Raw genomic sequence first — 12840 nt, forward strand, 5'->3', positions numbered from 1 at the left:
ATGCTTGAAACTTCTGGTCTATTAGGCTCCAAGCCCAATGCACCTCTCCCCACATCACAAGCTATTTTGTGAGCGTTAACAGCAGGCAAAATTTCAAATTTTGCATGGGACTTGGTCTGCTCTTGCCATGAAAAGCAGCAGCTGTTTTCCTAGACAGGGAGTCCCCTGCCATGAGCAGCTCTGAAAAGGGAATAGCCACGGGGCAAGGAAAGGAAGCTTGGTTTTCTTCTTTTTGGGTGAGCCGGCGCCACATGGGATGCGTGCCAAAGCGAACCAACCCATGGGCTCCCAGCTGTGGCGGCATGTCCCTGCTTGCAGGGCGGCAGGGAGATGCAGCCCTCCCTTGCCTGGCCCAGTTCTGCACCCCCCACTTCCCCAGCTCCAGCTCAGCTCTGCGCTTTGCCGGGAAGTTGGGGAGCACCCCTGTCCAGGTAAACACAAACACCCCCGGGTGGCACAACCCCCTGCTGGCTCAAAGGCACTGCCAACCAGTTGTAACTGTTACTTACACATTCCAATCTGTCCTTCTGTAGGATTTTACCCATAATTTAACGACCCCGTCCTAAGCTATGAGCTGTTTCTTTGTGCAGTTCTCCAGCGAACTGACCGGTTCTGCTAAACACACTCCTCTGGAGCAGCTATAAATGGTTGCACCCCGCTAGTGCACCCCTGTGAAAGGCAGACCTCCCCAATGGGTTGGACCTTCCCAGCCCTCTCCTTACGCTGCGTTTTTGTGCACAGACTCAAACCACCTTTGCTTTTGGCTCCCGTGCTAAGATGAAATTAGCCGTTGTCCACAGGCATGGTAAAAAAATTGCCTTACCTTTCAGGCTGCCTGGCCTAAACCAGCCATGAACCCTCCCTTTGAGAAGCGCTTCCGAGCAGATCTTCAGCTCCGGTGTAATTCAGCCCTGGGAGCTCATAAAAGGCATGTCTGTGCTTTTACTGGGGCACTGATTGCTTCCACATTACAATCTCCTGCACGTCGAGGTTTAGCATCTGTCGGGAGCACCCATTTTTCCTCCCGGCTGGGGCTGTTGCTAGCTTGCTGCTGCTCTTGTGGCACGGCACGGCTTTTGCAAAAGCCCTTCAACACCCGCACAACTCAAGCCCCTGCGCTAGGGACCTGCTACACCAATTGCTTGGCTGCAATTTTTCACGTCCAGCCCCTGGGCTGAGGACCACTGCTGTAACACAAGCAGCTCTTCCAGCTACTTTTGCTGCACGCAGAGCTGTTTGCCTTTCGTGTTGTGTCTTTCCCAGACTTACAGTGGCAGAGGAATGTTACAGGGGATGTCTGGTTTGGATTTGTCAGGCTAGTTTGAACAGACCGCAGCCAGACCCTCGTCCTGCCTCCCACGTTAGCTGCGAGCGCTCTGCCTTTTCCCATGCCTGCTTTCCTAGGGCTGCTCCACGTACCCCACCCCACCCCCGAAATGAGGAGGTGCAAGCAGAAGTGGTGCTTTCCACTGTCTTCTCCCCCACCGCCTGCTAAATCAAGTGTGTTACTGGCACGAGACAGGTTCTCCTCAAGGCACAAAACATTATGCTGTGTGACAGCACAAGTAAAAACCAATGCCTGTGGTGAGCTCTGGCTGGAAATGTCACCGTAGACAGCAGGACGGTGCTAGTGCCGGGTGTCTGCAGGCTGGCCCTGCTGAGCTGTCTAAACGTCGTGGCAGTGCAGGACAGAGAAGAGGCATCTTTAAGCATCACCTAAACTAAAGCAACTGCTCCAGCCCAGGCCGCACACCCACAAAGGAGCACACAGAGACAGTGGTGGGAGGGGGAGCCTGAATAATGCCCTGCCAGGCTACTTCCAGGCCCTTGCACAAGCCTAGAGCTTCACAGGGGCACAACAGAGGCAGACCTAAACCCAACTGAAGGACTCCTCAGGAACGAACACCCCATCTGGCTGTTCTGGTTTCGGCTGGGACAGAGTTAATTTTCTCCCTGGTAGCTGGCATAGTGCTGCGTTTTGGATTTAGTACCAGAAGAATGTTGATAACTCACTGATGCTTTAGTTGCTGCTGAGCAGTGTTTACACTAAGTCAAGGACTTCTCAGCTTCCCCTGCTCTGCCAGGTGCACGAGAAGCTGGGAGGGGGCACAGACAGGACAGCTGACCCCAACTGGCCCAGTGTTCCCGCACATATGACATCATGCTCGGCATATAAGCTGGGGGAAGAAGAAGGAAGGGGGGGATGTTCAGAGTGATGGCATTTGTCTTCCCAAGTCACCATTACACGTGATGGGGCCCTGCTTTCCTGGAGATGGCTGAAACCCTGCCTACCAGTGGGAAGCAGTGAATAAATCCCTAGTTTTGCTTCACTTGCATGCACGGCTTTTGCTTTACCTGTTAAACTGTCTTTATCTCAACCCCCAGAAAAAGTGAGTTTTGTCACATTTACTCTTCTGATTCTCTCCCCCATCCCACTGTGGCAGGAGTGAGCGAGTGGCTGCGTGGGGCTGAGTTGGCTGGCCCCTTTCAGGGCTGTGTTTGCAGAGCCATCAGCCCCCTCTGTCCAGGAGCAAAACCAATCACGGTGAGTCTTTGTCTTGGGGGGGAATCTCATCAATGTTTACAAACACCTGAAGGGAGGGTGCAAAGAGGACAGAGCCAGGCTCTCTTCAGTGGTGCCCAGCAACAGGACCAGAGGTGATAGGTACAGCCTGAAGCACAGGCGGTTCCCTCTGAGCATCAGAAAATACTGAAGGGGTGACAGAGCACTGGTGCACATGTTGCACAGGGTGTTTGTGGAGTCACCATCCTTGAAGATCATAAAAAACCATCTAGAGCAAGCCCGGGGCAGGCTGCTCTAGGTGGTCCTGCTTGAGCCGGGGGATTGGACCAAGGGACCTCCAAAGGTCCCACCAACCTCAGCCATGCTGCAAATCTGCATGTTGCCCAGCTCTCCAGGTCACCTTTTGGGGTAAGGGGGATGGATTGCTGTCTAGGGGTATGGGATACATCAGGGGATGCAGGGGAAGAACACTTTGGCATTGCACAGGACTTACTATGGGATGTTCAGGGGAGGAGTCAAAGGTAGGAAAAGGGAGGGATTTAGGCGATTTGGGGAACAAGTGTAGGGATAAAGGGGGCTGGTTACGTGTAAATAGTTCGCTACTCTGCATGCTTCTCTAGCCATGCCCTGCAGCTGATAAGCACAATCATCTGTCCTGTGTCCTTATTAAATTCCTTTCTAACTTTTCTGGGTGAGGGCTCTGTATTCCATGTCCCTGTGCACATATGGGGATGCGAGGGCAGCAACTGGAGTCAGACTGGGGGTTGGAGGAGCCACATGTGTATGGTACAGCAACTGACATGGGCAGGGGCAGCCTCTAGTGAAGATCAAGGTGGATGAGCTGGAGAGCAGGTGAAGTGGCACAGGAGAAAAGGGGTGTGGGGCTCTCTAAGGGCCAGCTCAGGGTGTCAGAGCACCTGGAAGTCTCTAGGACAAGGCTATTGCACCATGGGAGTCCTGGCCAGTTGCGAGTCTGTGAGCGATACAGTCTGTACTGGTAACTGCAGTGGTGCTGCAGCCTCAGGGGCTCACATCTCCAGGTGCCAGCAACTGGGAGAATGGCATCCAGGGACCAGCAGTTACTGGGCAGATTGAGTGTCTGAGCCCAGCAGCTCAGAGGGAGGGATCCATTGTGGGTACACACGTGCATACAGGCCATTGGTGCTATGTTTGCCTTAAGTGCTGTGTGTCTGTCTGCAATCTGTGTGGCCAAACACATATGCATACAGTGCATATGTGTGTTCTGTGCCTACTGGGAATACATCTTTGGCCTCGCTAGTGGTTGGACCTGGCAGGATGGAGCTGGAGCAGTCTCATCTCTCTTCAGCTGTCAGATCTGGCGCAATACACTTTCCTCTAAGACTGCCCTTCCTGCTGGAGCTTTTGTGTAGTTCGCAGGATGCTTATGCTGACACAAGAGTGCTTTGTCAGCGATGTGAGAAGGATACAAAGGAGTGTTTTTGAAAAATTTTACCCTACACCCTCAGTTTCAGAAACCTTTACACAAACTACAGAAACCAAATCAAAGCAGCAAGTTGCAAATGTTTCCTCTTCAGACATGTGAGCAGCCTACTTTTCATTAATTCACCTTTTCTTTGTGCAAAAGCAGGGCACTGCACTCCCTCATCTCCCCCAGATGTTGAAGGACTGAAGGGAGCTGATTCTTGGTCAATGTTCTTGAATTACTATCAGCCACTAGCATGCTCCGCGCTGGAGCATTCACCACTCCTCCCCACTCCCTCCACCTCCTTCAACTCTGGAAATGCCTTTATGGTATGGCCTCCAAGAACAAGGTGATGGTTTCTGACCTGCGGGAGCATGTCTGCAAAAGCAGACCTACTCTATGAGCAGCAAAGCCAGCCCAGGGCAGGCAGGTGAGCTTCCATCCCGTACTTCAGGAGGGAACAGGTAAAGGGACGTGCTCACAGATACTGGCAGGTCTCAGGGAGAAGCTGTTTGACCTCTCTATGCAAGGTACCAGCCACTCAGCTTATCCAAAATGGCTGCAGTTCGGTAGCTGGATCAGGAGCAGACTTGTGGAGTCCTGAATCAGGCACTTTACTTCCCCCTCCCCGGCCTGCTTTCAAAAAGGAGTCCAAGCTCTCCTGAATATCAAAAAGCAACAAGCTTCTCCAGAGGCTGTTCTGACTTCTATCTTGCTCAGATGATGAGAAGTGCTATTTCCTCCCTGTGGTTTTCAGGTTTTCCACCAGGGAAGGAGGCTTTTTGGTCCTGTAAGCAGCAGTGCCTGCAATCCGGGCCCCTCTGATGGCACTGATGTATGGCAAAAGGGGAGGCTCCCGCACCACCAACGCAGTGCCCTTAGGCGTGTAGGCTCGGAGCAGCAGTTTCTCTTCCGCATGAGCCGTCACTGCCACCCAGCCTGCACAGACAAAAAAAAATACAAGACAGTCAGCGAGACGAGCAACTAGTATCAGAATGAGGGTTCTGATGCAAACTCAGTGCCTCCCATGTTGACAAAGAACCACAGCTACCCAGGTGTGATTTCTTTGAGAAACCAAGTTCAAAGGTAATATCCAGCCCTTTCCCAATAGAAGGCAGCACCTGAAGCTACATCTTACTTTCTCCAGACACAGCTCTCCCTGGGCTGAACTTGAGAGGGATGGTGGGAACACAATAATAAAGCTTTCCAGTCCATGGCCCTTTCCCTCTCACCTGGACAGCAGCCAGTGTCACAGCCATTCCTGATGCTGTGGAACTTGTATGGCAGCCAGAGCATCAAGTATTCCAATGTGCTCATCCTGTACAAGCACGGTTGTCAATCTCCATTCTTGGAGGTTGCCAAGCCTCAGCCAGTTATGGCTGCCCTGATTTTGTGTTGGTGACAGTCCTGCTCTGAGCAGGAAATAGGACTTCATCCCTTCAGAGGCCTCTCCCATCAATGTTTCTATAGGAGGCAGACCCTGCAAAGCAAAACTAATGAAGAAATATTAAATTACCTGCAGAGGAAAGCTTGATATCTGCAACTGCCTCAGTGGTACCAACTCCTTTCAGTGTAATATCCTGAGGGACAAGCGGGGGGAACTCTTTCATTCGCTCTTCCCCACCCATGGGAACCTAACATCAAAACACAGAGAAAAGATTTAACAGTCAAGAGATGCTTCAGCACTCCTACCTTAAGCTGGTGAGCAAGGCACAAGGGAGAATAAAGATACTAGACCATTGTTATCCAAGTAAGAGCTGGCTTGAATACCCTACAACTTTTTTCAACCACAATCTATTCTGAAATCCCAGTCTAAAGTTTGCCATAGAAAATATCCCCATTGCTGCCTGCACTTTAAGGCTGTTCAAGAAAAGCCAAGCATCAGAGAACAGAGCACTGCAAATCATCTTATCAGCCTGAACACTAGAAACAGAAGCTCTGCTGAAACACATCATCTCAGGTGCTCTCTCCCAACACAGCTGCAGCCACGCAGTCTGTGCAAGACTGTTCCACACGGCAGATCACCACTCTCCCACCATGGAAGTCCCAAACTCCTGATGTGCTGGTTTTCCCCATCAGCTGTGCCCCAGACAGGGCGCTTCACCAGGCAGGACAGCCGGCCTATCTGCAGCCGAGAGCCCATGAGAGCACCTCCTCTTACCTTTAGTAATTCTTGGCCAGCATGCTTCTTGTAAAGATCATCTGCCTTACTCAGGGTAGAAATGCGAACTGGCAACAGGTTAGAAGCCACGACAGAAAACCAGGCAGGCTTTTCTCCCTGAAATAAACAGCAAGAGGAGGATGTTTCCTATGATGACAGAAAAGCAGCCCTGAATTGCCCTCTCTTGCTATGTTTCTTTCCTGCATGCTGAAAATCCGTTTGACTGATGTCCCCCACCATGTCCAAGGAGGGGTCCTTGCCTCTGTCACTGCAGAGCAAGCAGAGTTTATGTAAACAGAGGAGCTGAGCTTCCAGAAGAAAAGCACCCATAGCTTCACCATCCTGCCTCAAAGCAGCCCCAATACCATATCCCCTGCCATCACATCCGCTGAGCTCAGGCAAATCATCCAAGACAGATCTTTGCTCAGGTTTAATTCCCAAGAACAAACTCGGTGTGGTTATTTAGCATCAGAGGTGACTGACTTCTCCTGCCTGGTGCTTCTTCTCCTATCACTTTATATTTCTAACCGGCATCTCTCATCGAACCATATCTGGTTCCAAGCAGCTCTCAAGCCATGCAAAGACTGAATGTGGAGCAGTTTCAGCAGGCACTCTCATAACTTTTGTACTTGAAGCAAACAAGGTTACAGAGGGGAAAGATCTCCACAAATGCTGCTAGCAGCCTGAAATACGGAAACCCAAGTGCAGCAATTCCTCCAGGTTCTTCACAGATATAAGCTGAGGCAGGGGCTCCTCTGTCATGGTCTGAGCACAACTGTCTTCCTTCAAGGTCTCTGGAAGCTGTAGATATGCAAGACTGATATAGCAATGGGCTGAGACAGACACTGAGAATCTCTGGGCCCCTAAACGGGCACAGCTGAGCTTGCCAGGAGCACTGTTACATGGAGAACAGGCTCACAGCATGAAGCCTAACTGCCAGCCCTGCTGCACTGGCTATGTCTCTGAGCCTGATCCTCTCTCATCAGGAGGTGGTGTGACACTTCTTTACCCTGACCTCAGGTTCCTCAAGCTGCCAACACCAGCCACATTTTCCACAACTCCCAAGAACAAAAAAAAAAATCACCCCTCGTGACAGAACAACCCCTTGGGCAGCCCAGTGGCTCGACTACCTGCCCCATCCTCTTCATCATGTGAGAGGCTTTGCACGTGCTCACAGGCTGGCCTGATCTCACAGCATTTCTGCAGAGCATGTTTACTGCCAGCAAGGTGTCAAGACCTCTGTTGCTGTCCTACTTTGTCAGGGATGCAAATCCAGGTGCTTTCTCAAGTCCCTGACAGCGCCCAACCAACATGCCTAGCTCTTTTCTGAGAGCTTTGCCCAAGACAGTATGGATAAAGGCAGTTATTTTTCCGCTGGGCTGCTCTACTCACAAACAGCATTTTTTCTGAGTGAGGCATTACTCCTCTGTACTGCCAAGCTGTTTCTTGGGCTGGGGCTCTGGATTCTCACCTTAATATGATGGAGCTTTCCTGCCACACTGGTACACTATTACTTACAGAATCCTCTTCCCTTCACCTTTCTAGTTGTCTTTCAACAAGTCAAGAGCGTCCGCACCAAAGTACCAGTTAAACATTTCTATAGCCATCTTGGAAAGCTGACTGAAACAAAGGACTAGTCATACACGCATGCCCTTCCCAAAATGGGGGAAACTACAGAGAAAGGCATCATCATAAGTGCTAGACCCATATCTGGAAGAAACCACCTCTTCCAGAGGCTACAACATTGGGGGTCAGCTCCACACAACTCTGTAAAGGTGTACAGCACGAGATATCTAATAAATGGAATAAATTGGTGGGACACACACAGCACCTTTTAAAAATATTTTTACAGAAACTAAAATGCATGTACATTTAACTGCTTCCTTGGGAAAATTCTTCAGAGGTCTGTGTCAGGAAAGAAAAACGCCCGTGCTTTTCTCTCTTGGCAGACAGCTTTTACGAAACACAGAAATGAGGAAAAACACCTATTTTGCCAGTTAATTCTGGCACTCTCCTTCTTCCCTCCCACCCTGACTCGTGCCTTTGTATATTATGGGAAGCACATCAAGCTGAAGGCGTTTGTCAGCATGCAAAAGCAGTTATCATTATACAATACGAAATACTGCACACTGGTAACAAGTATCAAACCTTCCAACTGCAACTCCCCATCCCAAGCCATTTTGGACTTTATGCAGTGCTTTATTAACAGATTCATCATCTCAAAAGCAGCAAAGGAAGGGTCTGGGAAAACCATCCACAAAGCTTTTTATCATCTGGTACTAGAACAAGAGATGAAGCAGCTGCTCACAAAATCCTTTCTTCCCTTACCTGTAAGTAGTCTACACGTCCCAAGGCTGCTAAAAACAAGACCATTCCTGGCTTGAGAATGAAGGTCCGTGGAACAATGGCATGTGTTGGCAAAACCAGCTTTACTTCTTTCTCTGTCAGGAGATTTAAAACCTGCAAAATAAATTGCACTGCCATAACTCATTCCAGATGTTTCAATGGGGACACTGAAATGAATATTGGTATTATACTGCTAGAGGAAAAAGATCAAGTAGAGGAGTGTGAAGAACATCTAACAGAACGGTTCAATTCCGGTCCATACAGGAAGTGAGATACAGGAGGAGGCAGGGATGTCACCCATCTCCATGGCAGTGCAGGGTCCATAGCAAAGAAAAACAGCTGCCAGAAGCCTGTTCAACCATGGATTCGGGAATCCTGGCTCTGGCTGGAACAAGCTCATGCAAGATTTACTGTGCTTTAGGCAAGTGCTGAACCAGAGACCACCTTTGGCTACGACATTTGACTTACTCTGCTTAGGTGCTGATGCAAAGTGCCGAATCAATACTAGCAGCAAAGCTAGTCTCAAATATCTCCCTGAGAGAAAAGTGCTGGATCAGACTGCGAAACAACTCAAACTGCAGGATGACCAGCCTGTCCCACAGTGTGGATTCCTACCCTGGGCACCGTAAAACTAGCTCTCCCATCTGTGAGGGCTCCCAAATGCTCCTGCTGCTTGTATTCCTCTCCTCCCTCTTCCCTTCCATCTCCTGGCTTAACCGGCTCATTTGTTTAGGTGCTAACTTGTTTCAGTAAAATGATTCACCCCAAGACTACTGAAAAGCCAGCGACTTCACCAGCAGCGCTGCAGCCACATCAGTTTGATCACTTCCTAAAGAAACACTGTTCAAACCCAGCTATGAAACAATGTGCAAGCACAGAAGTACAGGCAGCAGTGCTTTGAAGGAAACTACTAGTCCCCACATGGATGGTGTCTCTTTCCTAAACACAGGGAACTGACAGCGGAAATGCTTCCAACTGTGCCCCCCATGCATGCCACAGTCATGCAAATTCAAGTTTGTAGCAGTCTGGCCATGAGGATTAACCTCAATTCAGCATTAAAAGACCAAACTAACAAGGGTTGTGGTGCAGCCAGAACCCCGAGTGCTCTCCCTATGTTCACAAGCAGACAATCTTTAGCTTGAAAGTCAGGGCAGGCTTCAACACCGATTCTAAAAGACCAGAAGGCTTTGCCCTGTTTGCTGCAGGTCTTCTGATGTGTTTGGCAATGCTTAAACCAAAATTTGAGAGTCACCAGTAATCCTCTCCTATGCTTTCCTGAAGTTTGGCTTTGGAAGGAGTCACGAGGAAGCAGCTAAAAACAAAATTCCAAGGAGTAAGGACAAAAATGTAATTCCATCATATGCTAACAGCCACTTTCCCTCCCTCTTCTTCCAAATTAAAAAACAAAGCCCAAACCTGCTCATAACTAGAAATCTCCCCTGCCAGAATCTGCCACACAGACCACCTGCTTGTCCTCCAGTCAGATCAAACACTGACTGCAGAAACAAAACTTGAGCTGAAACAGGGTGTGTAGCTGTGTAGCTCTCCAAAGGCACAGCAAGGATAATCAAAATCAGAAACAGCAGCAAGTATTTCTGGATACAGGAAAGCCCACTTTGTTTCCCACACTTATTCAACTCCAGAAAAGGGGAAGAACATATCCAATCTCCAGTTACCAAACCAGGTCTCTAAGCTGGTAACTGTCTTTACACCAGACACTAACCAGCTATCAAAGCGCCACAGGAAAGTGGATGATGATCTGGGAAACATATCTAGGAGAAAACCAGTAGTTTTCTATTGTTCATGAAAACAGCATCTGCACTTGAGCTGTGCAGTCTCAGTACAGTTCTTGCACCTCCTTCTCTTCAGAACTTTCCTATCTCCTTGTACTTTTTCATCTTCCCCAAAAGACGACCTGCAGCTTTGTATAGGTGTCAAAGTGATCAAAAATCAACACATGACGTTTTTGGATGTGTGTACTACATCAGCACTGGCTTCAGAGCCATTGCTCTACTGAAGCATTGAGGTAGGCCTGAGGTATTGGAGCTATTAACAGGAACACTGCAGATCCTGTTAGCTTCAAGAGAACGCTTTCTCAAAAGATCTGGTTCAGTCACACAACACTGGTTATCCTCCCAAGCTCCACCTTTTTCAGTACGTTGGCAGAGCTAAAAACTGCAGACTTCTTTGGGTGATGCTGGTATAAACTTGCTTACAGCACTTTTGCTTACTTCCCTCCATTCAGATGTTAAGAAAGTCTGCTGATGGTCATACAGTTCCTTTGCAAAGATCACAGTATGCACTATCCAGAAATGCAACAGCATTAACACAATAGACCCTTCCCAAGTAAATACAAACCATATTTTAACACAGTCACCCAAACCAAAAGAATCCTAACCCTGGGACTGCAGCAGAAATACTCCTCCCCACACGCACAGCTAAGGCAGAACAGTCCTCCCAAACCGCGACCTCCCAAAACACTGCACCACAGAGTACCTACACAGTTTTCCTTTACAATCCCTGGAGTGTCAAAACACCAGCGAGCATCCTTCACTTCGTTGTATGTGAACTCTTCCCTTTCCTCACGCTTCCTGGGGGAATGTCTGGGATCCTCATCTACGCTGTACGAGAGCATGTCGGGGTCGAAGTCAACCACAGAGGCAGACTTCCGCCGTTGAAAAGTTCTTCCAACTCTGCCTGGATTAAAATGAAATGTTTCCTGGTAATTAATTTATTAACTCACCTTTCCTTCAGTTGGAAATCTGTCCCTTCCCTTGCTTAAAAGAGATGTACCTTGGTAATATAAAGGTGATAAAGATGCTACGTGGCTAGAAATTTGCATGTTCAAAAGCCAAAATGCTGAGAAATTCCTTCTACAATTCTTGCTTAGCACTCCTCAAGCCCAAAACCCTTAGCAGGGACCAGATCACAGATACACCATTATTTCCGTTTTACAGTAAAGCAGGCTGCCTTCTTTTTTCAGCACCTGTCAAACACAGAATTATTTGAAAATCAGAGCTATCTTCTGGCAAGCCCCTCTTTTGGATACATACCAAACCAACGCACAACCACTGCAGCCTGCAGCCAGAGCGTGATTATTTAAAAATGAAACTTGTTTTCTTCCTTTGGGAATGAGAGATGGCCTATATTGCAATACCACTGTAAACTACGAAGCTATCTGAACTAGGTTAGCAAACGCCTGGCTGATGGGAGGTGCACTGCACAAAGGAACCCTCTAAGATGCTACTACAACAACTGAAAGATAAGTACTTGGAAGAAATGCTGATGATGCTACATACAGGGGAGCTAGAGGTCTCACGCCCCCCATTCGGGGAACAAAAACTAGCCAAAGTAACTTGAATGCAAGTTTGGAAATTTGTTATTGCTACTACAGATAGCATGTTTTTCGTGTAATTAAATGGAAATGAGTCCTTTCAGAGTGGGAAGAAATTACTTGCCCAAAACAGCCAGATTTCTACAGCAAATTAAGGACTTAAGAGTCTTTTGTGTAATGCAGTATTTTCAGGGGGGCAGAGGGGCAACACCTTCACTCAGGCAATACTCACCCACTAAGTAACCTTGCTTTTTAAGGTGATTAAGGTACTTTTTTTCTTCACTGCTTAGCTGATCTTCTGTTTTTGTTGCCTCCTCTTTCAGCCTCTCCTGCCTTTGGAATATCCTGTCACATGTAGGATTAATAATTGGAAACTTCAACAGGTTCAGTGTTGTTCCTGGAAAAAACAGAAGGCACGTTTGGGCCTCTGGCTACCTGGCACATTTAAACTCTGAGGAATGAGGAAAAAAAAAAAATTGCTTCTTCAACTTTTGGGTGAAACCCAGTAACACAAAGTCGGAGATGGAACTACAGCTGCTCCCAGAAAGTCCTAGCCTCCCCAGCCAGAGTGGTGGAAACAGACTGATGTAATACACCTCCAGGCAGCTTGGTTTGGCCTACAATTGTTTTACAGGTCCACCTCCAGATCTCTCTCTAGACCTGAGGACACCCCTAATTGATAGGGAGATGGCAAGGCATGCAGATCGGCCCCACTGGCAGGGAAGCACGAGGGTCGGCTCTGGATTACCAGCCCCCTTGGTGCTATAAGACACATGGCACCCTCTGTGCACGCCTCCCAGCCTTGCTGCCCTGTGGAAGGTGACGATTCCAACCATGACACAGCACTGGAGCTGGCTGCCCACAATGGTGATGCTTTGGCATGGCAGGCACTCATTTGGTGTCAGGCCCCCCTGCCCCAGGGGTGGCCAACCGTAGCCTCTCAGGAGGCCCGGGGCTAGCAAGCCTCTGAGTGCCTGGCACCGCGCGTGACCCCTGCCGCAATGGGAAGCTTGGCGCCCCTGACCTGGCCA

At 48.9% G+C, this 12840-nt stretch overlaps 1 protein-coding gene across 1 annotated transcript; it reads right to left on the reverse strand.

The window, feature by feature from the left end:
• Positions 1-4005: 4005 nt before the first annotated feature.
• On the reverse strand, positions 4006-12840 carry NOA1 (nitric oxide associated 1; the record flags this gene model as incomplete). The annotated part of the gene is made up of 7 exons (XM_035890408.1): positions 4006-4907; positions 5485-5602; positions 6130-6246; positions 8458-8589; positions 10976-11172; positions 12042-12206; positions 12834-12840. Coding segments are annotated over 7 exons (942 nt in total), but the record flags the coding sequence as incomplete, so codon positions are not given.

Source organism: Egretta garzetta, unplaced genomic scaffold (genome assembly GCF_000687185.1).
Source record: "Egretta garzetta isolate BGI_Z169 unplaced genomic scaffold, ASM68718v1 scaffold32, whole genome shotgun sequence".
In the NCBI taxonomy this organism is placed as follows: domain Eukaryota; kingdom Metazoa; phylum Chordata; class Aves; order Pelecaniformes; family Ardeidae; genus Egretta; species Egretta garzetta.